At 44.7% G+C, this 25,678-nt stretch overlaps 1 protein-coding gene across 6 annotated transcripts in view; it reads right to left on the bottom strand.

The window, feature by feature from the left end:
* Positions 1-12,736: 12,736 nt before the first annotated feature.
* THSD4 (thrombospondin type 1 domain containing 4) overlaps positions 12,737-25,678 on the bottom strand; it is a 635,320-nt gene continuing 622,378 nt past the window's right edge. For all 6 annotated transcript variants that reach the window (XM_081506213.1, XM_081506214.1, XM_081506215.1 and 3 more), the window contains 4 exons: positions 23,808-23,981; positions 18,175-18,354; positions 14,613-14,757; positions 12,737-14,149 (listed from right to left, as the gene is read on the bottom strand). In XM_081506213.1, coding sequence (XP_081362339.1) covers positions 14,007-14,149; positions 14,613-14,757; positions 18,175-18,354; positions 23,808-23,981 — 642 coding nt within the window. In that variant the 3' untranslated portion in view covers positions 12,737-14,006. The remainder of the gene's footprint in view (positions 14,150-14,612; positions 14,758-18,174; positions 18,355-23,807; positions 23,982-25,678) is intronic.

Below are 25,678 nucleotides of genomic sequence, written 5' to 3'. Positions count from 1 at the left end.
CTGCTTTATTGACTATGCCAAAGCCTTTGACTGTGTGGATCACAATAAACTGTGGAAAATTCTGAAAGAGATGGGAATACCAGACCATCTGACCTGTCTCTTGAAAAACCTGTATGCGGGTCAGGAAGCAACAGTTAGAACTGGACATGGAACAACAGACTGGTTCCGAATAGGAAAAGGAGTACGTCAAGGCTGTATATTGTCACCCTGCTTATTTAACTTATATGCAGAGTACATCATGAGAAATGCTGGGCTGGAAGAAACACAAGCTGGAATCAAGATTGACGGGAGAAATATCAACAACCTCAGATATGCGTATGACACCACCCTTATGGCAGAAAGTGAAGAAGAACTAAAGAGCCTCTTGATGAAAGTGAAAGAGGAGAGTGAAAAAGTTGGCTTAAAGCTCAACGTTCAGAAAACTAAGATCATGGCATCTGGTCCCATCACTTCATGGCAAATAGATGGGGAAACAGTGGAAACAGTGTCAGACTTTATTTTTATGGGCTCCAAAATCACTGCTGCTGATGATTGCAGCCATGAAATTAAAAGACGCTTACTCCTTGGAAGGAAGGTTATGGCCAACCTAGATAGCATATTTAAAAGCAGAGACATTACTTTGCCAACAAAAGTCTGTCTAGTCAAGGCCATGGTTTTTCCAGTGGTGATGTATGGATGTGAGATTTGGACGGTGAAGAAAGCTGAGCACCGCAGAATTGATGCTTTTGAACTGTGGTGTTGGAGAAGACTCTTGAGAGCCCCTTGGACTGCAAGGAAATCCAATCAATCCATCCTAAAAGAGATCAGTCCTGGGTGTTCATTGGAAGGACTGATGTTGAAGCTGAAACTCCAATACTTTGGCCACCTCATGCGAAGAGTTGACTCATTGGAAAAGACCCTGATGCTGGGAAGGATTGGGGGCAGGAGGAGACGGGGACGACAGAGGATGAGATGGTTGATGGCATCACCGACTCGATGGACATGGGTTTGGGTAGACTCCAGGAGTTGGTGATGGACAGAGAGGCCTGGCGTGCTGCGATTCATGGGGTCGCAAAGAGTCGGACACAACTGAACGACTGAACTGAACTGATGTATTTTTTCCAAAAATATTTATTTGTCTATTCCGGCTGTGCTGGGCCCTAGTCTCGGCCCTCGGGGTCTTCCCTGGGGCGCTCAGCACGCGGGATCTAGTTTCCCGTGCCCGCATGCTTAGTCGCTCAGTCGTGTCTGACTCTCTGCGACCCCATGGACTGTAGCCCTCCAGGCTCCTCTGTCCATGGGATTCTCCAGGCAAGAATACTGGAGTGCGTTACCCTTCTCCAGGGGCCTGACCTGGGGATGCAACCCGCATCTCCTGCATCTCCTGAATTGCAGGAGGAGTCTTTACTGCTGAGCCACTAGGGAAGCCTTCTAGTTCCCTGTCTTGGGAGCACAGAGTCTTAGCCACTGGACCACCAGGAAGTCCCATGCCTATATATTTTTTAATGCACAGTTATTTTAATGGCAATGCTATTTATAATTTCTAAAAGGTGAAGATAAACCAAAATTTCTAAGCATAGGTGAATGTTCAATCATAATAGTCACACAGCTCTACAATGACATGTTCACGTCAATTTAAAAAAGATGATTATTAACGTGAAAACACAAAATGAAAAAATTATTATTAAAAACACTCTGGAAAAACACTGCTTTATTAAATTCTCTCCTCAGGATGAATTCCCTGGCAGGGAATTATTAAGTGAAAGCTGAAGAGCTTTATGGGTCTCGTTACATCGTACCGAGTAGACTTTCATAAATCAATATTTTCATTGAAATGGTATTTCTCAGCTTGCCTCCCAGGCTCGTAGTTTAATCCAGGAGAATACGGGTTTGAGGGCAGCTCATGAGAGTGCAGAAATCACGGCTCAGGCTGCCAGCCTTATTCAAATCCTGTCCCTCCTCTGCCCAGGTCACCGCTAGCCTCTCTTCTGTCTCATGGTGAAAACACAATCTTTCCCTGACATCCCAAGCATCTGACCTTATCTCCTCCTGCGATGCCTGGTTCCCCTGGTCCCTGAACACCCTGTGTCTGCTCCTGGAGCTTGACTCTGGTCTGGCACCGTGACCCAGCTATCCACAAGGCTGGCTCCTCCTGCACCCCTAATCATCCTATTTAAAGTTGCAACCCCTTGCCAGGGGGGATGGGTAGGGGAAGAGATATTTGGGGAGTTTGGGATGGACATGTGCAGCCTGCTCTATTTAAAATGGACAGCCAACAAGGTCCTACTGTATAGCACATGGGACTCTGCTTGATGTTGTGTGTGGTCTGGATAGGAGAGGAGTTTGGGGAAGATAGATACATATATATGTATAGCTGAGTCCCTTTGCTGTTCACCTGAAACTGTCACAACACTATTTGTTAACTGGCTATACTCTAATATGAAATAAAGTTAAAAAAAATAAAAAAAATTAAGTTGCAAGCTCTGCCTGTCTCCTCTTCTCTACTGCTGCCCGCTCACTTTCTTCTTTTTTTTTTTTTTTTAAGATTTTTTGATGTGGATCATTTTTAAGTTTTTATTAAAATTTTTACCATATTGCTTCTGTATCATATTTTGGTTTTTGGCCCCAAAGCATATGAGATCTTAGCTCCATGACCAGGAATCAAATCCACACCCTCTCTCCTGGAAGGTGAAGCCTTAACCACTGGACCACCAGGGAAGTCTCCCATCTACCTTGTCAGCTTGGCTATTTTCCCAAACACACACCACTCCCTGATATGCTGGGCACAGATGGTGACTTGTCAACATCTTTATTTTGTATCTCCCCAGTTAGAACGCAAGCTCTGAGGACAGTCTTCTTCCACTTGATGCACCGCTGCATGTTCAGTGTGGAGCAGAGCATCAGGCACAGCGGGAGTTGCTCCAGACAGAGCTGAATGAGTGAGTGAATGGTGGTCATGACTGGGGAGGCACAAAGGCTGATGATGCAAAGACGGGAGAACTCTTGGGATCTGAGGAGACAGAGCTCAGAGGTCGGGAGCAGGCTAGGGGCTCTGCTTATTTCCCTTCCCTAGAGTCTGGGCATGCCTGTGATCGGCTTTGACCGATAGAGAAGAGACGTCTGGACTTCCACGCCCAGGTCTTATGAAATCTGCCAACTTCCCTCTCCTTCTCTTGCATGTTCTCCCTCCTCCACTTGCTGTGTTTGAGAAGCCCAGTTATAAGGAGAGACCAGGTGTGAAGGCGGCCTGAGGAGGGGAGGCCCTGAGGCCATATGGAGGAGAAGCAGGGACTCCAGCCCGTGGTGAGCGCAGAAACCCCCATAGACAGGACCCCAGGCACCTGCCCCAGCCGCCTCAGCTGGAGCATCTCCTGTGAGTGAGGAAGCCCCAGTGGACACTGTGTGGAGAAGACACGAGCTGTCCCCTGTGTGCCCTGGTCCCTGACCTGCAGGATCCTGCGAGATAATAATGCGGCTGTTGTTTCAACCACTAAGTGTTAGGGAGGAGTTTGTCATACAGCATCAGGTAAGGGAAGCAGGGTCATTTCTCAAGAGTGTAAATTCGTGGGAAGGGGCACAGGTCTGAGCTTAGGTGAGCCGAGAGGCAAAGGTGAGACGAACAGTTAGACGGGGGCACCATCGAGGGCTCGGGTGGAGCCAGGAGCCAGGACGTCCGCTCTCAGGGCGGGAGAGCAGGCGCCGACACTGGTGTCAAGTTCAAGCACAGCTGGTCCTTTGGATCCCACTGCCTTGGTCCCCTCCCACTTGGCCAGCCTCCAAACAAGGTTGACTCTGGGCTTCGAAGAACACACTTTTGGGATCCATATAAAAACAGAACACAGAAGTAGAGGTGGCTCCTTGAAGCGTTCTCCCTGGAGGCCGTGGTGTGTGTCTGTGTGTCTTTGTATCTCTGTATGTGTGTGTGTACATGTCAAAGAAGTGTGCTGTCCACTGTGGTGGGTCATTCCACCTGGAGCCTGACAATCTTCGTGAAGCCACAATGATCAACGATGACATCTGCTGAAACGAACATCACCTGCTCAGGCAATAAGTTCTGGCTTCAGTTAGTTTTCAAGGCAGTGTTTGTATTGCACATGGGTTTATGTATTCTTGTGCAGAGGCAGTGCCACACAAAGGAACAAGCACAGGCATTGAGACTAGGCAGACATGGGTTCGACTTCCTCAGCCATTGAGGACCAGTGTGATCACAAAAAATTTCCTCATCTGGCTGAGACATGGTTTTCCCAGCCATGTTCTCTTTGCATGTCAATTTATTTATCCATAAAATAGCCACAAAATGATGTGCTTGCTTTGAAAGGATTGTCATAAAGCTTCAGTTCAGTTAGTTGCTCAGTCATGTTCCGACTCTTCGTGACCCCATGAACCTCAGCATGCCAGGCCTCCCTGTCCATCACCAACTCCAAGAGTTTACTCAAACTCATGTCCATCAAGTCAGTGATGCCATCCAACTATCTCTTCCTCTGTCATCCCCTTCTCTTCCCGCACGTTCAATCTTTCCCAGCATCAGGGTCTTTTCAAATGAGTCAGTTCTTCACATCAGGTGACCAAAGTATTGGAGTATCAGCTTCAGCATCAGTCCTTCCAATGAATATTCAGGACTGATTTCCTTTAGCATTGACTGGTTGGATCTCCTTGCAGTCCAAGAGATTCTCAAGAGTTTTCTCCAACAGCACAGTTCAAAAGCATCAATTCTTTGGTGCTCAGCTTTCTTTATAGTCCAACTCTCACATCCATACATGACTACTGGAAAAACCATAGCTTTGACTAGACAGACATTTGTTGGCAAAGTAATGTCTCTGCTTTTTAACATGCTGTCTAGGTTGTTCATAGCTTTTCTTCCCAGGAGCAAGCTTCTTTTAATTTCATGGCTGCAGTCACCATCTGCAGTGACTTTGGAGCCCAAAAAAATAAAGTCTAACTGTTTCCATTGTTTCCCCATCTATTTGCCATGAGGTGATGGGACTGGATGCCATGATCTTAGTTTTCTGAGTGTTGAGCTTTAAGCCAGCTTTTTCACTCTCCTCTTTTACTTTCATCAAGAGACTCTTTAGTTCCTCTTTGCTTTCTGCCATAAGGGTGGTGTCATCTACATATCTGAGATCATTGATATTTCTCCCAGCAATCTTGATTTCAGCTTGTGCTTTATCCAGCCCAGTCATGAAGGTTGAATGATACAAAAGGACCTGGAGGACACCTGGCACGTAGTAGGTGCTCAATAAGTTAGGATATCCCAGCCTGGGTGATGATAAAGCATCACCCAGAACTGGCTGCCATGTAGAAGCCATGCTGTCCTCTGGGGAGGTACACGTGTGTGTGTGCATGTGTGTATGTGTGTGTGCATGTGTGAGTGTGTATGTATGAGTGTGTGTATGTGTGAGTGTGTGTGCATGTGTGAGTAGGTGTGTGTAATGAGCACTCCTAAGCATAAGGTGATGCTTATTACTGGGCAAACTTGAAAACACTGTCAGCAGCATTAGTTTTGCCCCTGTGTCCTCTTTTTGTACTTTATTCTCCCCACCTTTTTATTTGAGACAATTTCAAACCTCAGAGAAGTAAGAATAGTATAATGAACACTACATACTAATAATCACCAAAGTACATTTTACCTTATTTGCATGTATTCTCTCTCTCTCCACACACACATGCACACACACACAATTTTACTGACAGACCCACATGAAAGTAAATTGCAGACTTTGTGACCGTCATTCATCCCGCCCAACCAAACACCATCTTCACATCCAAGAAGTTTTATATAGTCTCAGTTGCGTCATCTTAAGTACACGCCATGTTCAACTTTTCCCTCTGCTCAAATGTTCCTGATCACTCTTTTCATGAGGGTCATTGTCACTGAGTCTATTACAGGAACGTGTTATTTTGAACCCAGTGTGATTCTCTGTCCCTTCTCTTTTATCTGCTAGAGGTAGATGGTCGACTGTCCTAGAGACGTCTGGAGCTGGCTGAAGACAGTTTCCCTCCAGACTCTCCCTCGCCCATTCTGGTCACCATCCTGATCCTCTGGGCTCTTTCCTGATGGCCGATTGATTTAATGTGACATGTGGTTCCCAGAACTGGAGGCCGAGGGATCCAGCTTGGGTCTGACCCCTGAACAGGGGCTTGTGGCCTCGCAGCGGTCCATCTTCAAATGCAGCCTCTGCTCATACTGCCATACTGAGCTCGCGTAAACTAAATAGTGTTCCATTTCTCAGCTACAGCCAGGCACCCCATCTAGTTCTTGGGCAACTGATGTCAGTGATAGAAATTGATGTGGAGAAAGAGGCTGAAACTAACATTAGCTGAGACTCTGACACGCCAGGCCCTGGGGCGATGAAGATGGGAGGGACACAGGCTGGCCTCTAGGGGGAGCCTAGTGTTACCTGACATAAAACCTCTCTGAAGGGCTTCCCTGGTGGCTCAGTGGTAAAGAATCCACCTGCCAATGCAGGAGACATGGGTTCGATCTCTGGTCCAGGAAGATCCCACAGGCCGCAGAGCAACTAAGCCCGTGCACCACAACTATTGATCCTGTGCTCTAGAGCTTGGGAGCTGCTACTACTGAAACCTGCAGGCCCTAAAGCCTGTACTCTGCAACAAGAGAAGCCACCGCAATGAGAAGCCCAGACATCGCAACTAGAGAGGAGTCCCTGCTTCCTGCAGCTAGAGAATATCCCAAGCAGCCATGAAGGCCCAGCATAGCCAAAAAAAATTAATAAATAAAATTTAAAAATCAATTAAAAATCCTCTCTGAGTCTCAGTGTTCTCATTTTTAGAAGTGGACAACATTCCAACCTCCTAGGTCTGTGTGAAGGTGTAATAAGACAGCATGGATGACAGGGCTCTGGCACATAGCAGGTGTCTGATTCGGGAATTGAAGAATGAATGGAATTTGGGGGTAACGGGAATTTTCTGGCAATGGATACACAAAGCTCTGTACTAAATACCCCTGAATCATACACATTAAAATGATTAATATAGTGAATTTTGTTAAGTGAATTTTACCAAAATAAAAAAAGAGAGTAAATTAAGATTTCCTAGGCCAGAAAGGTGAATGGGAGGGATGGGAAGCAGATTTGAGGCATAATAATAAGTTTCTGAGCGCTACTGACAATGATGATGCAGGGCAGCATCAAGGAAAGAGCCTGTGGGGATGCCACTACAGATTCCTTTGTCCAGGATGACTTTCAATGTGCTTTATGACCCAAGTCATATTCCACGTTGTTATGCACCAATATAACCCAAAAGACTTTTCAAACGCTGTACTAAGCTCAAGCCCAAGGCTAAGTCAGCCCAAGGAGAGTTGGAAGAAACTGTATTCAAGTTGAGAGATGGAAGGACTTCCCTGGTGGTCCCTCTGGATCACCAGGGAAATCCCAAATGAATTTATCTACAACATAGAAACAGACTCACAGACTTAGAGAATGAACTTATGGTTGCCAGGAGGGGAGAGTGAGGGGAAGCTATAGTTAGGAAGTTTGGGATAGAAATGTACACACTGCTGTATTTTAAATGGATAACCTACTGTACAGCACAGGAAACTCTTCTCAATGTTATGTGTCAGCCTGGATGGGAGGGAAGTTTGAGGGAGAATGGATACATGTATATGTATGGTTGCTCACTTGAAACTATCACAACATTGTTAATCAGCTATAATCCAATATAAAAGAAAAAGATTAGAAATTAAAAAAAGATTACAAAATAAATAAAATAAAAAATGTTTTAAAAAGCTGAGATGGAGTTGTATGAATCAGCATGGTGGGTTGCACACTTTCTGCCTCCTGGGGGAGGTTTAAAGAGATGCCTGTTTGAACGTAATCCTGTAAAACAACATGAAATCCTGAAGAAGTGCGCATGCCTGAATACTTTATCTTAAGCTCCTCATCCAAGGTTGAGGACTCGTGTAAGCCAGTAGGCTGAAGGCCTGTGTTTCCTGACCTCTTAGGGGTCCAGCTACCCCCAAAGCCAAAATCCCACAGACCAACAAGCCTCTAAGGGCCTGACTCCTCCCTGTAGAGGCTGAGTAATGTGATGTGAGTAGACATGGAATAAAGTCTGAGAAAGCACAGAAATGTTAACAAATCTGATTTTTAACACCAGTTTATTGTATTTTTACAATAATAAAAATAAATTAGTCATACACAAAAATAGTTGTCATTTTTGCTGAAGAGAAAGCAGACTATTTACTCATATAATTTGCCTTCTTCCCTCCACCTCTTTAAGCAATAATTGACACCCAAGGGTGACATGGGGTTGATGGAGTATTCTGTGGGTTCCACGCTCCTGGCTGTGGAGTTGACCACCCAGAGCCCCCCGTCAGCAGTCACCAGCGGGGACCCCGGAGGTGTGGTCAGAGCAGTGAGTGCATCAGCTCCTGTATACCCCTCCTTGCCCCTGCCAGGGGACCCTGCCCCCTTCCCAGCTCCAAGTTAGCCCCCTGAGCCACTTACTGCCTGTGATTCTGACGAATGAGGCAAGACAAAGAGAAGGGTTGAAAAACACCCCTGTATTTTCTTCTCCAAATATTTGAGGGTGAGGAGAGGGCAGATTATATGAGCAAATATGATATTTAAGGTGGAAAGGTGGCAATCCAGACAGACCTGTTTTCAGGTACAATCCCAGGGGTAAAAAGCCCCCGAATGAGTCAAAAAGTAGAGTAATTTCTATCTGATCTTAAAACCCAAGGAACTTGGCTAATCAGTATACTTAAGTGTAACCATGGACTCAGAATAAGACGCCATGTGCAGCAACTTTCTGGGGAAGCTGGGTTAGTAGGATCAAATAATTTTACACAAATGTGGGTCGAATATGTAAATAAATACCTATTAGGTCCCTTTAAAATTAACATATTCTAAATAATAGAACTATTTTGGTGTAGTGACTCATTCCGCAGGTCGAGTTCAGAATACACATTTCCTATAAACATCTTGTATTTACAAAGAACAAAATAATAAGTTATAACAAAGTATATCCTTCCATCAAACTGAATGGTGGGGATCTGGGGGTGAAGGCAGGTGGAAATCAAGTTTATATAACAGAACGGCTTTCCTCTCACTGAGGCAAAGAGCTCAACATCTGGAAGACGCTGAGAAAGCCGTTTGGAGGGTCCCACCCCATGGGGTCACTTTTCCTTGGCACGATGGTTGTCTCCCACTGTCAGCCACTGAAGAGAAAGAACCAGGAGTGTGGTGCAGGGTGGAGAGATTGATGTAGCTCCAGCAAAGATGCAGGAAAGCAAAGTGAGTTGAGACGGAGATGGTATTTAGAGGGTCCTCGTCTAGTCGAGGCACTGCCTCCATCAAGGTGTGTGACCCCAGGCAGGGAACTAGCCATCAGGACGTTTGGTTACTCATCCTCAAAGCAGGACCAGATAGGGCAGCTCTCATCAATCGGCTAGTGGTTCTCCGAGGTATGAGGTCACATTCAGCTCTTGGGAGGAGTGCAACACTGGGTTTAGAACTGTAGTCATAGCAACAGGAAGTACATGTGCTGTGTATTTGCCATCCCAGACCAGGTGAATCACTTGAAGCTGTTCTACTTACAGAGTCACCAAAGTCCAGACTGGAAAGAATGTTAAAAGTCCTGTTGCCTCAGCTGGGTGCTCAGATCCCCCCCCCCCATCCCCTTCAGCATCCATGACAGATGGCCATTAAGACTCTGCTTAGACCTCCAGGAATGGGTCAGTCAGCAGTATCTACCATGGAGCCCTCTACCTTCCGAAGGTGCTCATGCATAGAAAGGAGGTTCTCCTGCAAGAGCTAAAATCTGCCTCCCTGCAGCATTCACCTCCTAGGATGGCTCTTCTGGTGCTTCCCAAATCTCTCCTCCAGCCTAAACATCCCCATGAAGGCCTTGCACTGCTTCTCACAGTCTGCACCCCTCCTCAGGATCAGGCATGCTTATCTGAATGTTATATGTTATCAGTATTCTTCTTAAAGTTTATGGCAATCACCAATAGTGTTCACCAATGTTTTCTCCTTATGCCTGAATGCCCTGTGGCATTTTGTTTGTTTGGGTTTTTTTGTGTGTGTATTTTTGGGGGGAGGGTTGTTTCATCCCACTTTCTTGACCTGCATTGAGCTCAGCCAACTGAAACTCTTAGCTGCTCCCCACATTGTACTTCTATAATTTTGTTTTGTTTTGAAATCCAAAGGTGGGACTTTATGTTGCTTCCTGGTGAATGTGAAGATCTAGATTTTATTCTAGTCTCTCAGACATTTTTGGCCCTAGAACTTGTCATTTGGCTGTTACCGCTCCAACTTCTTGGCATCCACCAATTTCATTAGGAAGTTGTCTAATTTCCCATCTAAGCCACACTAAAAATGTTTCATATGGCAAGGTTGCAGTGTTAGTCTTTACCTGCCAGGCTGACAGAGGTTCCCTTGGGTTTGATGATTCAATCTGTCTTAAGGGAACTCATATTTCTTTCTACCACTTACATGTGTGTCTTTGACATTAGAAGATGGATGTTCAAATTAGAAAAAGATAGCCACAGGTTTAGAAAGGCATTAGTAACACCTGGGTTTCTCTCTCTGCCACACGACTTGACAACAACAAATGAAGACTGTGTCCCTCATTTTCGTCCCTCTGGAAGGCCATTCTTTTTTAAAGGAAGGAATGATGAAAGCTAAACCCTTTGGGGGTGAGTAAATGATAAATACTCCACTAGCCATGGGCCAGAGAAGTAAGGCAAAGGGACAGACAGGGACAGTTCTGAGTGCTGCCATCACACTGGCTGTGTGCACCTGGGTTCCCCACCAGCGTGCAAGCAGCAGGCAGTGAACATGCCCTTCACGAACTGAACCAACTCTATCTGGTGGCTGGGTTTACAAGTTTTTTGTTTCAGTGCCATATTTCTTACATTGCTCCTTTTCTAGGGGGAGAAACATGAGTCCATGGGAGAATGGGAAGGACGGGCTGCACTGAATAGCCTTTGCCCTTTGCAAGGGGCACGCTTTCCTTTTCCAATAAGTGATAGTACAAAGAAAAAAAAAAGCAAACTGTTTCCGTTTGGAGCTTTCTTGATTTTTTTGGTGAGAAAAGCACAGAACTTAAATTCATCTATTTTTAAAATGCAGAGCAGGGACTGATGCAATTTGGTTTGCAGAAAAAAAGTATTAAAATGTAAATTTCAATTCTGCATCACGGCCAGTTATGGGAACAGACTGAGAAGGAGATGGGAGATGGAGGATCATGGGAAGGAGAGGGTGAGACAAGGGGGCCAAGAAAATGGGAAAGAAGCATCTCTGGAAGGAGAAAGGAGCATTGTCACTGGAAATGCTACCGGACATTATCATGTGTGTTGTGCTAAGAACGGAGGCATTTAGATGCTGATATAAGAAACTAGGAAATTAGTAAAAATGAGTTTTTAAAACAAGTTGATAAACCCCCTAGTCTAGTAACTTATGCCCTTTCCAGACAAATGAATTCTAAGACTAGCTCACCTATTTGTTGCAAGAGGAAAAAAAGATGCTTAGTTTCAGTCCTTCTTTCCCCTGAAGACCTGGGGTTGATTCATTTGTTCCTACCCAATTCCACACCTGGCGGGATGGCCGCTCTCATGGGAGCATCACTGATCCTTTAAAGCACTGTTGGTAAGATTTAGGAGCCAGGGGACACTGTTGGACATCAAAGAGACAAAGCCCCATGCCAGTCGTGAGAATCCTGAGTTGGAAGAACCTGGGATGCTCACCTCCCACTTGGTGGAGAAAGAACTTTCAGGCTGGTGAACTCACTCATATGGCAGCCATACCTCTGCTATGTTGGGCAGCCTAGATGGCTAGAAGGTTTTCCCTTCATTTAAGCTGAAATCAGCCTTTCTGCTTTTCCACCCGTTGATCTTGCTCTGTCCTCCAGCATGTAAAGAAAGCCTCCTCTAAGGAATCCTCCAAAAGACTGGTTTGTTCAGGAAGATCAGAGAGCAGCTGCAAAAAGGATACCTTCCTCTGGGACGAGAAGCAAAGAGAGAGAGAGAGTGCTGGCTAGGAACCAGCCATATGCTTGGCCTCTCTGGTCTGCTTTCGATTTGTGGGCACAGGAATCTGGGCCTCTGCCCTGTTGCTTATTGCACAAGTTATATAAGGATCAGGAGAGATGGGTGTGCTTTTGGAAAACGGTGACTGGGGCTTTCCAGAAAGAGAAGGACACTTAGAGTAAGGCCAAATAGAATTTCTGAAAGCCCAAGGGTAATGGGAACATGATGGAGTGTGTCAGACTGAGCTGGTGATACTGCTTCCAAAAGCACATCATCATCAAATTAGCAGATTTTTGGGTTAAAGGGCTCGTGGGAGAAACTCAGTTACTATAAATTTCAAAGCAAATGCTTGCTTTGAATGGGAAATAGGCCCAGGACCATAGTACTAAATAAGACAAATTTTCTTTACGCTTCCAATTTGTTCAGCCTGATTATTTTTCTTAGTGGGTGTAAGAATATATATATATATATATATATATTTCCCCCCTTCTTTTTCTTCACTGATTTTTATCAGATAGCTTATCTCCCATATGCACTGCATTCTTTTTCCAGCCTGAGGCCTTGGGAACTACAGAGTTACGTGAAGCAAATCAAGAAAGACCCTACTGCTGTGGCCATTGTGGAGGAGTTCACAGCCCCTTTTCCCAGGCTGATTGCATTAGTAAAGATCTTAGTGCTCACACCTTGGAGATAGATATGGGTTGTGAGTCATGGGGCAAGGTGTGTGTTGGGGAGGGGGCAGGATGCAAAGAGAAATCCACAAATCAAACCAGAAAGACCCAAGAGAGACTCTTTCTAATATAAACATAGGATTCTTACTGGGATAGATTGGTTAGACTTTCCTCTGGGTGATGTGTGGTGAAGGCCCAGGAGAGATGGCTGAGGAAGAGGCAAGAGCCCAGGGGGCTACGGAGCTGTGTGCTCTGGAAATCTGCTCTGGGTGACAAAAAAATGACCTTGATGTAGGATTCCATGGGTGGTGTGTCCCACTGGGGAAAAGAATAATCATTTAAGGCAATCACCTTGCTACCCCGATGGCTTTCTTATCTCATGGGCTAGTTCTGTTAAGGATGGGGTTCAATAACCCATGCAGAGTCCTGTCACCAGGACCTGTGATTTTGTGGGGGAAGGGAAAAAAGAAACAGACTCCTGAAACAAGTGAGTGAAGGAAATAAAGACTTGACTTTGGGCCAGAGGAAAGAATTCAAGGGTCTGGGCTTTGTTTGTTGAATGGGAAACTTCTGAGCCTCTTGGTCTGAAAGGAAGCCACATCTTGCAGATGTAAGACTTCTGGCCAGGCCTCAGGGTGAAGGTTTTGTGGTCAGACCACAGGGGTTGGGACTGACCACATGGGTCAGTCCGTGACCTCATACCTGGCAGGTCAGTTACCTAAGCTGAGTCTCAGTTTTCTTGTCAGTAAAATACGGACCATGATTCATTCCCTGCCTCCCATTCTGGGACACCATTAGCCATAATGAGCTAATATCTCTGACTATACCTTCCAAACAATAAAGCACTAAATTGGCAAGAGATATTTGTGTCATAAGGCAGGAAAACAGCCTAAGGTCTTTGAGCATGAAAATAGGCACAGCCGGGCTGAGGTAACAGAGGAATGCAGGCATCTTAGCAAGCCTTAGGGGGGCCCTGGGGTGGGGGGTGCTTCCTCCTCTGACTCTCCCGGGGGCGCTGATATTGGAAAGGCCTGCAGTGCCAGGGATGAGGCAGCGCCCAGACAGGGCCCGGCTGCTGACTTAGAAAGTGCCAGGATGGTCGGCTGAGAGCTGAAGGCACTCCCCACCGCTTGGTCTGCAGAGAGCGCAGGGGCCAGGCTTCTGAAGGAGGGGTCATCAGTTCATGGTGATGCTCAAAGGACAACCGTGGCCTTGCTCTTGGGCACCGCGTGTATACTTTACGAAGGCAGGGTGCGGACTAACTTGACTGGCAGCTCCACAGGCCAGGGAGCCCCCAGTAGGGCAGCAGCCAGCCGGTTCCACCGCTCACAGGCTCCCTGACGTGCCCACGGAGGTGGAGTGGGATGTTATCTGCTCCCTAGGAAGCCCGAGTGCCTGTTGGCCACGCGCGTGCAGGAGGCACAGCAGGCGGTCTTGTAGTAGTTGTAGACACAGAGTCTGGCCTGGACCACCACATTGCAGTTGTAGTACCGGTCCTTGCAGTTTTCATCTGCAGCAGAGGAGAATGGAAAAGACTTTGAGAACGAGGAGCAGCCCGGACTTAGGTAACGAGAAAGGGCAGGGGGTATGGCTACTCACCCCAGTCCCACTGTTTATTACCGATGGAAGGTGTGAGTGTGGGCTGAGAGCAAGTTTATATATATTTTTTTCTTCTTTAAACATGCAGCTGAAATCTGTTTACTCTGACCTTAAGGATGCTGGAACCAAATCTCTGAATGCATTGCCATTTTAATCAATTCCCATGTAAGTTTCTCTTTGCTCTCCATCTGTGCTTTCAACAGCTACCTTAAACTATGAAATTTACACCTGAAGGATGCTGACCCCCTCTGAACTCCATGACTTTGCACACTGTCACAGAGAAACCTAGATGAATCTGGCATTTTGACACCAGAGAATTTGATGCAGATTAAGAAAGGTGAATCTTTTACTGCAAGGTACGACTCCCTACTTACCAACTTCTGGGACACAGTCCTGAGGGTTACAGGATTCTTTTTCTTCTGGTTTCAAGTGAGGGTCACAGAGATTACTTAGGGTCATGTCATCTGCCAGACAGCGCACTTCCCGGACGCGGAAGCCACCCTGACAGCTCTTGGAACACTGTGAGGGAAAAGGAAGAGAGTTAGACTTCTCGGCAGCCCATTAGCTCACTGCACTAGAGAAGGCAGATTTTGGAAAATTCTGACATCTACCAAAGGAGATGATATTAAAACAAACTCCCCTGCACCTACTGATCAGCTTCAATGTGCGTCTACTCATGGCTAGCCATGTCCCATCTGTACCCTTCCAGGATGATGTCTCAAATTTACTTTGAAGCAAATCTAGACATCATATCACTTCTTCCATAATATTTCAGTTTGTAGTGCTAAACAACCAGGATTCTTAAAAAATTACCACAATACCATTATTACACCTAGAAATTAACAATAGTTTCTTCTATTCAAACATATATTCCATTTTGCTTGTGAATCTCAATTTTATTTTAGATTTTCTTGCCTTATTTTGTAGTTTAAAAGTTCAGTTACAATTTTCAAACTCTGTTACTGACATGTCAACTTTCTAAAATAGAGATTTTTTGGGGTGTGGGGATCCACATCAGGTCTGTACACTGCAGTTGGTTGATAGGCCTTTTAATCCATGGATTCCCTCCCCTGTGTTTTTCTCCTTGTACTTTATTTGTTGGAGGAATGGAATCACCTCTGTGGGAAGAGTTTCCCACAGTTTAAGATTTTGCTGAGTACATCCCCCATGGTACAGGCTGACATGTTCCTCTATCTTCCACATTTCCCACAGATAGGATGTTGGATCCAACCTATTCAACCTTATCAGGTGCAGGTTTGATTTGTGTGTGTGTGTGTGTGGTGAGACTACTTCATAGGATGTGTTTAGTTGTGTCTCTTTGGAGGAGGTCAACACTCATTCAAGAGCAGATCCATTAGTTCATTTGGGGTTGAAAAATGGTGATAATATCCTAATACCACTTCTTCTTTTACAAGCTGAGAATCTAAAGCATTCCCACTCCTTCTTCACTTATGTTTACTCTCTGATTACCCAGTGGTATGGCTTGTTTAGGAAAGACAGGGCAAATGTTTGATTATTTTCCTTTATTTATCAGTTTTCAGACTAATGGGTTGGTTCCTCCAATATACTACAATGGTGGATCCTCTAATTAGTTTTTTAATCATTGTAAACTTATTATAGATGGATGGATTTAAATTTATTATAGATGGATGGATTTAAACATTATAGATGGGTGGATTTAAACTTATTATAGATGGATGGATTTAAACCTATAGATGGATGGATTTAAACCTATAGATGGATGGATTATAGATGGATGTATTTCATTCAGTGCATGGAAGTTATTATTTTTACTGATGCTCATTGATGCCCCACCAGTGCCTATCCAGAGCTGAGATTTGGTTTTTGAGCTACTTGGACATGAATTCATCTTTAAGAACCTCCTTGTTGCCTGGTATAAAAAGTCATCCTGATTTAATTTATACCTATACAGTCCCAGACCTGGAATCAGACATTTTTCTCTGGCTCCTTTTAGTGGAGTATGGTATTTTGGTGTCATTTATTTATTTATTTATTTATTTTTGGGTCTCACTGCTTGGCATGAAGGATCTTAGTTCCCTGACCAGGGATCAAACCCAGGCCTCCTTCACTGGAAGTGCAGAGTGTTAACCACTGGACCACCAGGGAAGTCCCAGAGAGTGGCATTTTGAAACCATATTCCAGCTGATAGGCATGGCATTTGCTACTGGGTTGGTCATTGTTTCCAGGATCTTTCAGTGGATAAAACAGAGGAAATTTTTTTTAAGATAAATTAATTCGTGAGTTCAAACTGATATTTCTAAGTCAAACTCAGGACAGCTGGATTTTCGCTTAAATCTCTTCTGTTTTGTCTGTTATCTTCTTTCTCCGAAGCTGAGAATCCTGTTCCTTAAGGCAACAGGGGATAACAGAGCTATAGCATCATATCTACTATCACACATATCATCAGAATACCGGGAAGTAGACTATTCATTTACTTTATCACCTGTTATACACCCAACCATCTCAGAACATAGGACAACAGCCATCACTAAAAATGTGGTTATTGCAAACAATGTAACATTTTTTCTGCAGTTCTTTTTGTCCTTAGGGATAGACAGTCAGATTACTGTGATTTAGAGCCACAGGCAAGAGAGCTGATGCCACCAACTGCATACATATTTAGGCTAATTTGTTTCATTGCATTTTCCATTTTTAAGGATTTCTTTTTTAAAAGAATAATTTTGTTTTATAATTATATAGAATATTTACTTTGTTCCAAATGCAAATTTATACAACAAGGTGAATTTAAAGAATGTCTAGTTTCCATCACTGTCTTTGCTACTAAAGTAACAATATATTTCATATTTGCTACAGTTGACTTATTTATTTAAAAAATATTTACTTATTTGGCTGCTCTGGGTCGTAGTTGAGGCATGCGTAATCTTTGTTGTGGAATTTGGGATCTTTTTTAGTTGTGATGTATGGCATCTTTAGTTGCTGATCTTCAGTTGCGGGATCCTAGTTTCCCAACTAGGGATCGAACCCAAGCCCCCTGCATTGGGAGTGTGGAGTCTTAGCCACTGGACCACCAGGGGAGTTCCCACTTATTTATTTATTTTTAAATTTACATGCGGAAAAATTCATTTTCTGTGGTGCACAGTTCTGAGTTTTGACATATTCAGAGAATCAGTATCTCCCGCTGCAAACAAGACAGAACTTTCATCACACAGAACAAATTCCTTTGTGTGTCCCTTTGTAGTGAGATTTGTCCCACCCCATCCTCTGGAAATCACTGGTCTGGTCTCTGTTCTGATAGTTTTTCCTTTTACAGAATATTACGTAGACAGTATTATACATTATGTAGCTTTGTGGGGGGAGGGGAGTCTTTCTTAACTTTAGCAAAATACATTTGAAGTTCTTCCACGTCATAGGAGGTATCAGTTCTTTGGTTCCTTTGCTGAGTGGCACCCCATTGTTTGGACAAACTTCCGTTCATTCATTTACCTGTTAAGGCACATCAGGGCTATTCCCAGCAGATGTCTTAGGAGTTTGTGGCCTTTGATGTGGTCTGGTGAGTTTGGTCCTTTCTAGACTCTCCAAACCAATGGCAGAAGAAAATAGTGGTCTGTTCCTGCTTTCTCAAGGACCATGGCCAACATCAAACCTAACCCTAAGAAGCAAATTCCTTGGCCAAGTTGGACCCAGAATCAGTCGTTACAAACAAAATCCCAGCTGATTCTTGGGCCCATGAAAATTTGAGAGTCACCATTTTATGGCCTCCATAGTTTGGAAGTCAAGCTTGTCCCAGCCTCAGGCTCCCTCCTTCCCATCAAGCAGGCTGAGTTCAGGGCACCCTGGCTGTGACCAAGGAGAGCAGATTGTGCAGGGAATCTGGGCTGAGCCCAGTGCCTGGCACCCAGTAGATGGGCCAGCCATGAAGGGTAGTGGGGAGCAGATGAGAGGTCTAAGACTTACCATGCTCCATTCTGTGTTAAACCATTTGGCCCCACAGGGCTTGAGGTGGCAGGGTTGCTGGCTGGGGGGTTTCTCCAGAAAGGAACATTCATAGGGGTCCAGCACTTCAAAGGTATCTGTGTTCTTCCTAACACAGATCACCTCCCTCTGCTGGGTCCCACTCCCACACTCGATGGAACACTAGAGAAGGAAGCAGGGAAAGACAGGTGTCACGTGATAGAAAGGTGATGAGAAATACCATCCATAGAGGAATGTTTACCAGAACTTTCCATCATTGCTTCAGGGAGGTTCCAGTTTTCCTAACAGCTCTGTTTCTGGCATGGGGAGCACCTGCCCTGAACTCTCACAGCTTGAGGATGCTGGTGGCTGAGATCCTGATGCCCTCAATAAAATGGGAGTGAAATCAGGTTTCCCGTAAGTTATCCCACAGAGCATGCCAACCAGTCATTTGGTTTTGTCTGGTAGACTCTGACACCTCTCATTGTAAAACAATGAACTAATATTTTAGCTTATCTGCTGGCCTTTGGCGGGATACTGCTGGGGATGAATTCATTTCCCAGAGTCTGCGTGTATGTGGGTGAAGTGCTACATTAAATTTCTTTGGGACACACAAAACTCAGAAGAAGACCACAGACTTGGGACAATGTCCCTTATGATCAGCCCTCCCCTCCCAACAGGGCGGCCAGCAGGAAGCCTTTGCCCACAGAATCCAACTCCCTGGCTCCTTACTTGGTTGGCGCCGAAGCTCACTGAGGTTGTGATTGCAAAGAGTCCAGTCAGATAATTACACGTCTTGCTTCATTGCATTAGGTTATGGAAATACGATGCATGTAACACCCGTTACTTATTCTAGATAGTATCTATTACTTTGCAAAATGTTTTCTGTTTGTGTTTGGTGTACTCTTACTACCTTTTGATTGAAAAAATTTTATAAGCTGTGATCGATATACTTTTAAAGACTTTAAAGAAGCTATTGCCTTTATGAAAAGCCTGTAAAAATGTCTACAGCTGCAACTCTTAATATTAGCCTTGCTTCTGTATGCAGGCACATGGTGAAATAAAAAAAAATGGTGGAGGGGAACCCATGTTACCACACAGCAAAAAACCCCTCAAACCCAAGCCAACAGACTACAGATTAGTCACACAGTCCATGATAAACATCTCCATCAGCAATTTCTACTTTGAGCCTGTTTTCTGCCATCTTCACGGGTATACAGAAAACTACAAGGCTTCTTAGTTTTGGAGATGTCTGTTCAGATGTTAGAGAATAAATGTGACCCAGACACAGGGGCAGACAAGAGGCCTGCTCCTAATGGCTAAAGACTGTGGAAGACCCTCCCGCCTCCCAAGAACTAAGACAATCTAAGTGTGAAGCAGGGCTTCCCAGGTGGCTCAGTAGTAAAGAACCCGCCTGCCAATTCAGGAGACATGAGTGCTATCCCTGGGTCAGGAAGATCCCCTAGAGAAGGGAATGGCAACCCATTCCAGTATTCTTGCCTGGACCATTCCATAGAGAGAGGAGCCTGGTGTTCTACAGTCCATGGGGTCACAAACAGCTGGACACAACTGAGCATGCATGCACACACAAGGATGAAGTAAACCCAGAACTGACAGGGAAGAAAGAAAGTATCTGGGCATAAGTAATAGACTCTTGAGAGTCCCTTGTACTGCAAGGAGATCCAACCAGTCCATCCTAAAGGAAATCAGTCCTGAATGTTTATTGGAAGGACTGATGTTGAAGCTGAAACTCCAATACTTTGGCCACCTGATGCGAAGAGCTGACTCATTTGAAAAGATCCTGATGCTGGGAAAGATTGAAGGCAGGAGGAGAAGGGGACGACAGAGGACGAGATGGTTGGATGGCATCACCGACTCAATGGACATGAGTTTGAGTAAATTCCGGGAGTTGGTGATGGACAGGGAAGCCTGGCGTGCTGCAGTCCACGGGGTCGCAAAGAGTCGGACACGACTGAACGACTGAACTGAACTGAACTGAATAGACTTGGTGGAATATCTTATGAATAAGAGTTGGGCTACTCCATTTCCAGAGTAGAAAAAGGGTCCCTATACATGAGAAGTCTCATTCTCTTGGGACAGCTTCTCTACAAGCCTCAATAGGACCACTGCTAGCACCTGTGCTCACAACTTCCAAGGGAGTCTTTTCCCCTAAGTCCACATTAGAAGTCCCAGGGAAGGACTCAGTTTGACTCAGCTTGGGTCACATGTCCAATCTGGACCGACCACTGTGACCAGGCCAGCGGGGCATTTGAGGCCAACTTTCACTCAAACCATGGGTCCAGAAGGAATATTTACTTTTATATCTTGAAGTCAATTAATTTTTAAGACTTACTTTCAATAACTAAGCATGCTCTATTTCATTTTCTTTGGGGATAATATCCAATTCCCAGGGAAGGGAGGTGTCAGCAGGCTCTGACAGTCTTATAAATTCAGAAACGAAATCTGGTTTACAATCAATCAGGTCCTGACCCTTTGGATGACAGGGCGATACATTCCATGTTTCTGATCTTAGCAGAAATAAATGCTGCCTTCACCAGGATTCATGTGATTCTCACTTCTCTGAGCGCTTGCACCCATGTTCAGTCATGTCCAGCTTTTTTGTGACTCCTTGGACTGTAGCCCACCAGGCTCCTCTGTCCATGGAATTCTCCAGGCAAGAATACTAGCGTGGGTTGCCATTTTCTTCTCCAGGGGATCTTCCTGACCCAGGGATTTAACCTGCATCTCTTGTGTCTCTTGCACTGGCAAGGGGGTTCTTTACCAGCTGAGCCAGTGGGGAAGCCTGTTCTCTGAGTAGGTCTAGAGTTAATAGGAGGCCCATAAATGAAAAAGAACTGAATCCTGCTCCCCTCTCTTCTTCCTCAGACACTGGTGGACATGTGAGTTGAATTGCACTGGTTATCTGCTCTGTGTGAAGGCTGTTATAATCTGAAACTACAGTTTCACACAGGACTCTTCCCATTGTCTCAGTTTCCATAGATTGCTGTTGTTCAGTCGCTGAGTCATGTCCAGCTCTTTGTGACCCCATGGGCTGCAGCATGCCAAGCTTCCCTGTCCTCCACCATCCTCCCGGAGTTTCCATAGATGCTTGGTGTAGTGTCCCATACACCATTCACTTCTGAATTATCTTTGGGGTTTAGATCCTAGATATTTTGCTACCAACAATGAGATAGAAACATTGGCAGAAAAAATAACAAACATGGAGAAGAGGAAATGAATATTTATTAAGTATTCCCCATGTCCCAAGCAACGACCCTTTTATATAAAGTGTCTCATGAAAACCCAACAGCAACTCTAAAAAGGTAGTGTTATTATTCTCCTATCTGGATGAGAAAACAGGCTCAGAAAGGTTAAATTACTCACCCTAAGTCAGAGAACTAAGGGGACATAGAGCTGGGATCAGTTATCAAGTATGCCTAACTCTGATACTGACTTGGGTAGCAGTGGTAGTACTTGAATTCTTTCTTTTCTGGATTTGTTAATATTTTACAGTTTGTATTACAAAAACATTAAAGGAAATTTGAGGAGAAAACATTTGCTCCTGTTGTTTATATAAAAAGCTATACTTTGAAGCAGTTGAGATAGGGTTCACACACATTAACACAGTCTGTTTTTCACTTGCCGTTATATGTACTTTCCTCATCTTCCTAATTATCATTGTTGTTGTTACATAATACCTTAATGAGTTATGATATGCCATAATATCCCTAATTGCCCTGCTCTCACAAACATCTCTGTTGAAAAAGCCTTTTTTTCTTTCTCCTGTTAATTATTTCCTTAAAATGAATCCTTAGGAGTGGGGTGACTGGGTTAAAGCAAATGAACATTTTTATGGTTCTTGACTTTTATTGCCAAATTGCTTTCCAAAGGGGCTATATCAATTTACAAGGACAAGGCAGTCCATTTTTTTCAGGGTCTGTTTTTAAAGCTACTTGAAAGAAATAAAATTCTATATGGAGCCGGAGGTCCAGAGAATGTATAAATCATGATCATCAGCCAAAATTCTTTGGAGAACAAGCCAGCCCTGGGAGCCAAATCCTAGATGGTTTGAGAACTCAAAATACTGATGGTCATCATAACAGGGCAAAGAGGGAATGATTTTAGGGGGCTCATGTGCAATTTTGGAACTCTAAGGAAAAATTAATTGATCAATTAAGTTACTTTATTGAGCTATTTGGTGTTATTGGTTCTTCATAATGAACAAATGTAACTTCTTCTGTTTCTGCTTCTTTCCCCCAGCTTTACTGAGATGTAGTTGACAAATAAAATTGTAATATATTAAAAGTATGCTCATGATGGTATAGTATACATACACATTGTGAAATTGTCCTTACAATCAAGTTAACACATCCATCACCTCACATATTTACCTTTTTTATATGCATATGTGAGAACACTTAAGTTCTACTTTCTTAGTAAATTTCGATTATACAGTACAGTATTATCTACTGCAGTATAGCCACCATGTCACACACTAGACCGTTCCCCCCACTAGAACTTGTTCATCTTATAACTGAAAGTCTGAACTCTTTTACCCATCTCTTCCTATTTCCCTCATCGCCAGACCCCGGCAACCATCATTCTACTTACTGTCTCTTTTTAAAAATTCTGTATTTATTCTTTTTGACTGTGCTGTGTCTCTGTTGTGGCACAAGGGCTGTCTAGTTGTGGCACATGGGCTTAACTGCTCCATGGCATGTGGGATTCTAGTTCATCGGCAGGGATTGAATCTGCATATCTTGCACTGGAAGGCAGATTATTAACCGCTGGACCACCAGGGAAATCCCTCTATTCTCTTCCTCTGAATTCAACTTTTTTTCAGATTCCACTACTTGTGATACCACTGCAGTATTTGTCTTTCTGTGTCTGGTTTACTTCACTTAGCATAATGCCCTCCAAGTCCATCCATGTTGTTGCAAGCAGCAGGATTTCCTTCTTTTTTTAAAGGCTAAATAATATTCCATTATAAAAAATACCACATGTTCTTTACCTATTCATCTGTTGACAGACACTTAGGTTGTTTCCATGCTTTGGTTACTGTGGATAATGCTGCTACCCACATGGTAGGGGATGCAGGTATCTGTCCCAGATAATAATTTTCTTTACTTTGGGTATACATCCAGAAGTGGGATTGATGGAGCATATCTATTTCTGCTTTGACTTTCAAGTACAGCCCAAACTGACTTTATTAACAACAGCAGTACGATAAAATCAGTAGAAGCTACAATTTATTGTGTGTTTATTGTACATCAGGCACTGCATCACATGCTTTGAAAACATCACTTCGCTTCTTCTAAAAATAACCTCATAGGTGTTGGCACGATCGGCATCGTATAGATAAGGAAACCATGCGGGACCATAAGCTTCCTGAGGGCAGGGATATTTGTTTTCCTCAATGATGTAGCCCAAGGGTTTAGAAGAGCACATAGTAGGTGCTCAATAAACACTGTTGACCAAATGAGGCTCCAAAAGCATAAGTAGCTTCTTGAGGGTCATAGGTAGCACAGCTGAGATTCAAATTCAGCATCCCTGGGAGACACCAAGCCCTGTTTCCTGACCCCTCTGTTATGCTGCTTCTCACCAGGGACAGAGACACATCAGTTCTGGCCACTTACCTGACTCCAGCTCCCCGCAAACCACTCCACCTTGCCTGTGCAGGGTCCGTTGTCACACGGGGTGGCCTCTGCTGGCCGGTTGTTCCCGCAGCCCTCCAGGGGCAGGCTGCTGATGTGGTTGGTCATGCACACCACCGAGCGGGTCCGCACGCCAGCCCCACACTCCGCTGAGCACTGTGAGACAGGATGGGCACATTAGAGAGGAGGCCTCCCCACAGGTTCTGAAGTCCCTTTCAGAGGAGGTGAAGGAGGACAGAACCCCCCATTTCCCTACCAACTCTTTCTCTTGGAAACCATTGACCACTTGTCATTCACAGTCTCCTCCATTATGGGACATCAGTATGGCACCCAGTCTAGGTTTCCCGGGACAGTCTTCATTCCAAATATCCAGTCCCACGGCTGTGATTAATACAGTTACACTCGTCAGACCACCTGTTCTACCTGTTTTGGCTTCCAAGTTCAAAAATACAGTTAGTCCCCTACATATAAAGGAGTTCCTTTCCAAGTGTATGTGTTAGTAGCTAAGTTGTGTCCGACTCTTTTTGACCCTATGGACTCTAGCCCGCCAGGCTCCTCTGTCCATGGGATTTTCCAGGCAAGAACATTGGAGTGGGTTGCTGTTTCCTCCTTCAGGGGATCTTCCTGACCCAGGGATCGAACCCATGTCTCCCAAGTCTCCCTCATTGCAGGAAGATTCTTTTACCACTGAGCCACCCAATTTGTTCATAAGTCCAACAAACTTGGCCTAGGTACCCAACTAACACAATCAGCTATATAGCACTGTACTGTAATAGGTCTATAATACTTTTCACACAAATAATACAAAAAAAACAAACATATACAAAAGAAAATATTTTAATCTTACAGTACAGTACATTGAAAAGTACAACACAGTGCCAGCTACATCCCCGCTGCTTTTATGCTTGCTTCTGGACATCCTGGGGTTGAAATAAAGATACTGTACTGCTGTACTCTATGCAGCACTGTACAGCAAAGTACACAAAAGCAAAACCATTTGTAAATGCACACGCATGACAATGTATGACAGACACGTGAACCAACTTACATGACTGAACATGTGAATGCACGTTTGCCTCTTTGAAAGTTGAAACGTGAAGGTCCTTATGTAGAGGGCTTACTGTAAAGTCAGCAGCGAGAGCACGGAAACTCGGGCACATGCCTGCCTCCTAGTAGCTGAGTCTGGCCCGGTCTGGGAAAGGAGGGTTGAAGTCTCTCACAAGACACTGCTGTCTGATACTAAGGCAGGTGGTTCCACTCCTCAAAGGCCACAGCTAGGGGAGACCTGGGAGGTAGCCTGATAGAAAAGTAGAGCTTGGTCTGGGAACCAGGCACATCAGTGTGTGTCACACCCCTATCATCTGTGTGGCAGGGGCTTCCCTGGTGGCTCAGATGGTAAAGAATCCGCCTGCATTGCAGGAGACCTGAGTCTGATCTCTGGGTTGGGAAGATCCCCTGGAGAAGGGAATGGCAACCCACTCCAGTATTCTTGCCTGGAGAATGCCATGGACAGAGGAGCCTGGCGGGCTACAGTCCATGGAGTCGCAAAGAGTCGGACATGAGTGAGTGACTAAGCATGCACACACATGTCTGTGTGTCTGGGGGCCCGTGACCCAGTCCCTCATATCTTTTCCATTATTATCCGGGTGGCTGGACATATTCCTGGCAGGAGGACTCTAGTTCTGCACTGTAATCAGGTTTCCAGGGATTTGTAGGCACTTTACAGGGTGGAAGCACCCTGAGGGATTCTTCTAAGGGAAATGGTGCAGACTTGGCCTAATTGATAGGGAGGAACTAAGAGGCAGCCACTCATACCTCCATCCGGGTTAAACTTCCACAGTCTTCTGAAGAAT

Source organism: Giraffa tippelskirchi, chromosome 7, assembly GCF_054371585.1.
Source record: "Giraffa tippelskirchi isolate mGirTip1 chromosome 7, T2T-mGirTip1v1.2.pri, whole genome shotgun sequence".
Classification (NCBI taxonomy): Eukaryota; Metazoa; Chordata; class Mammalia; order Artiodactyla; family Giraffidae; genus Giraffa; species Giraffa tippelskirchi.
The sequence above is the reverse complement of the archived record's forward strand: the minus strand, read 5'-3'. Positions and strand labels throughout refer to the sequence as shown.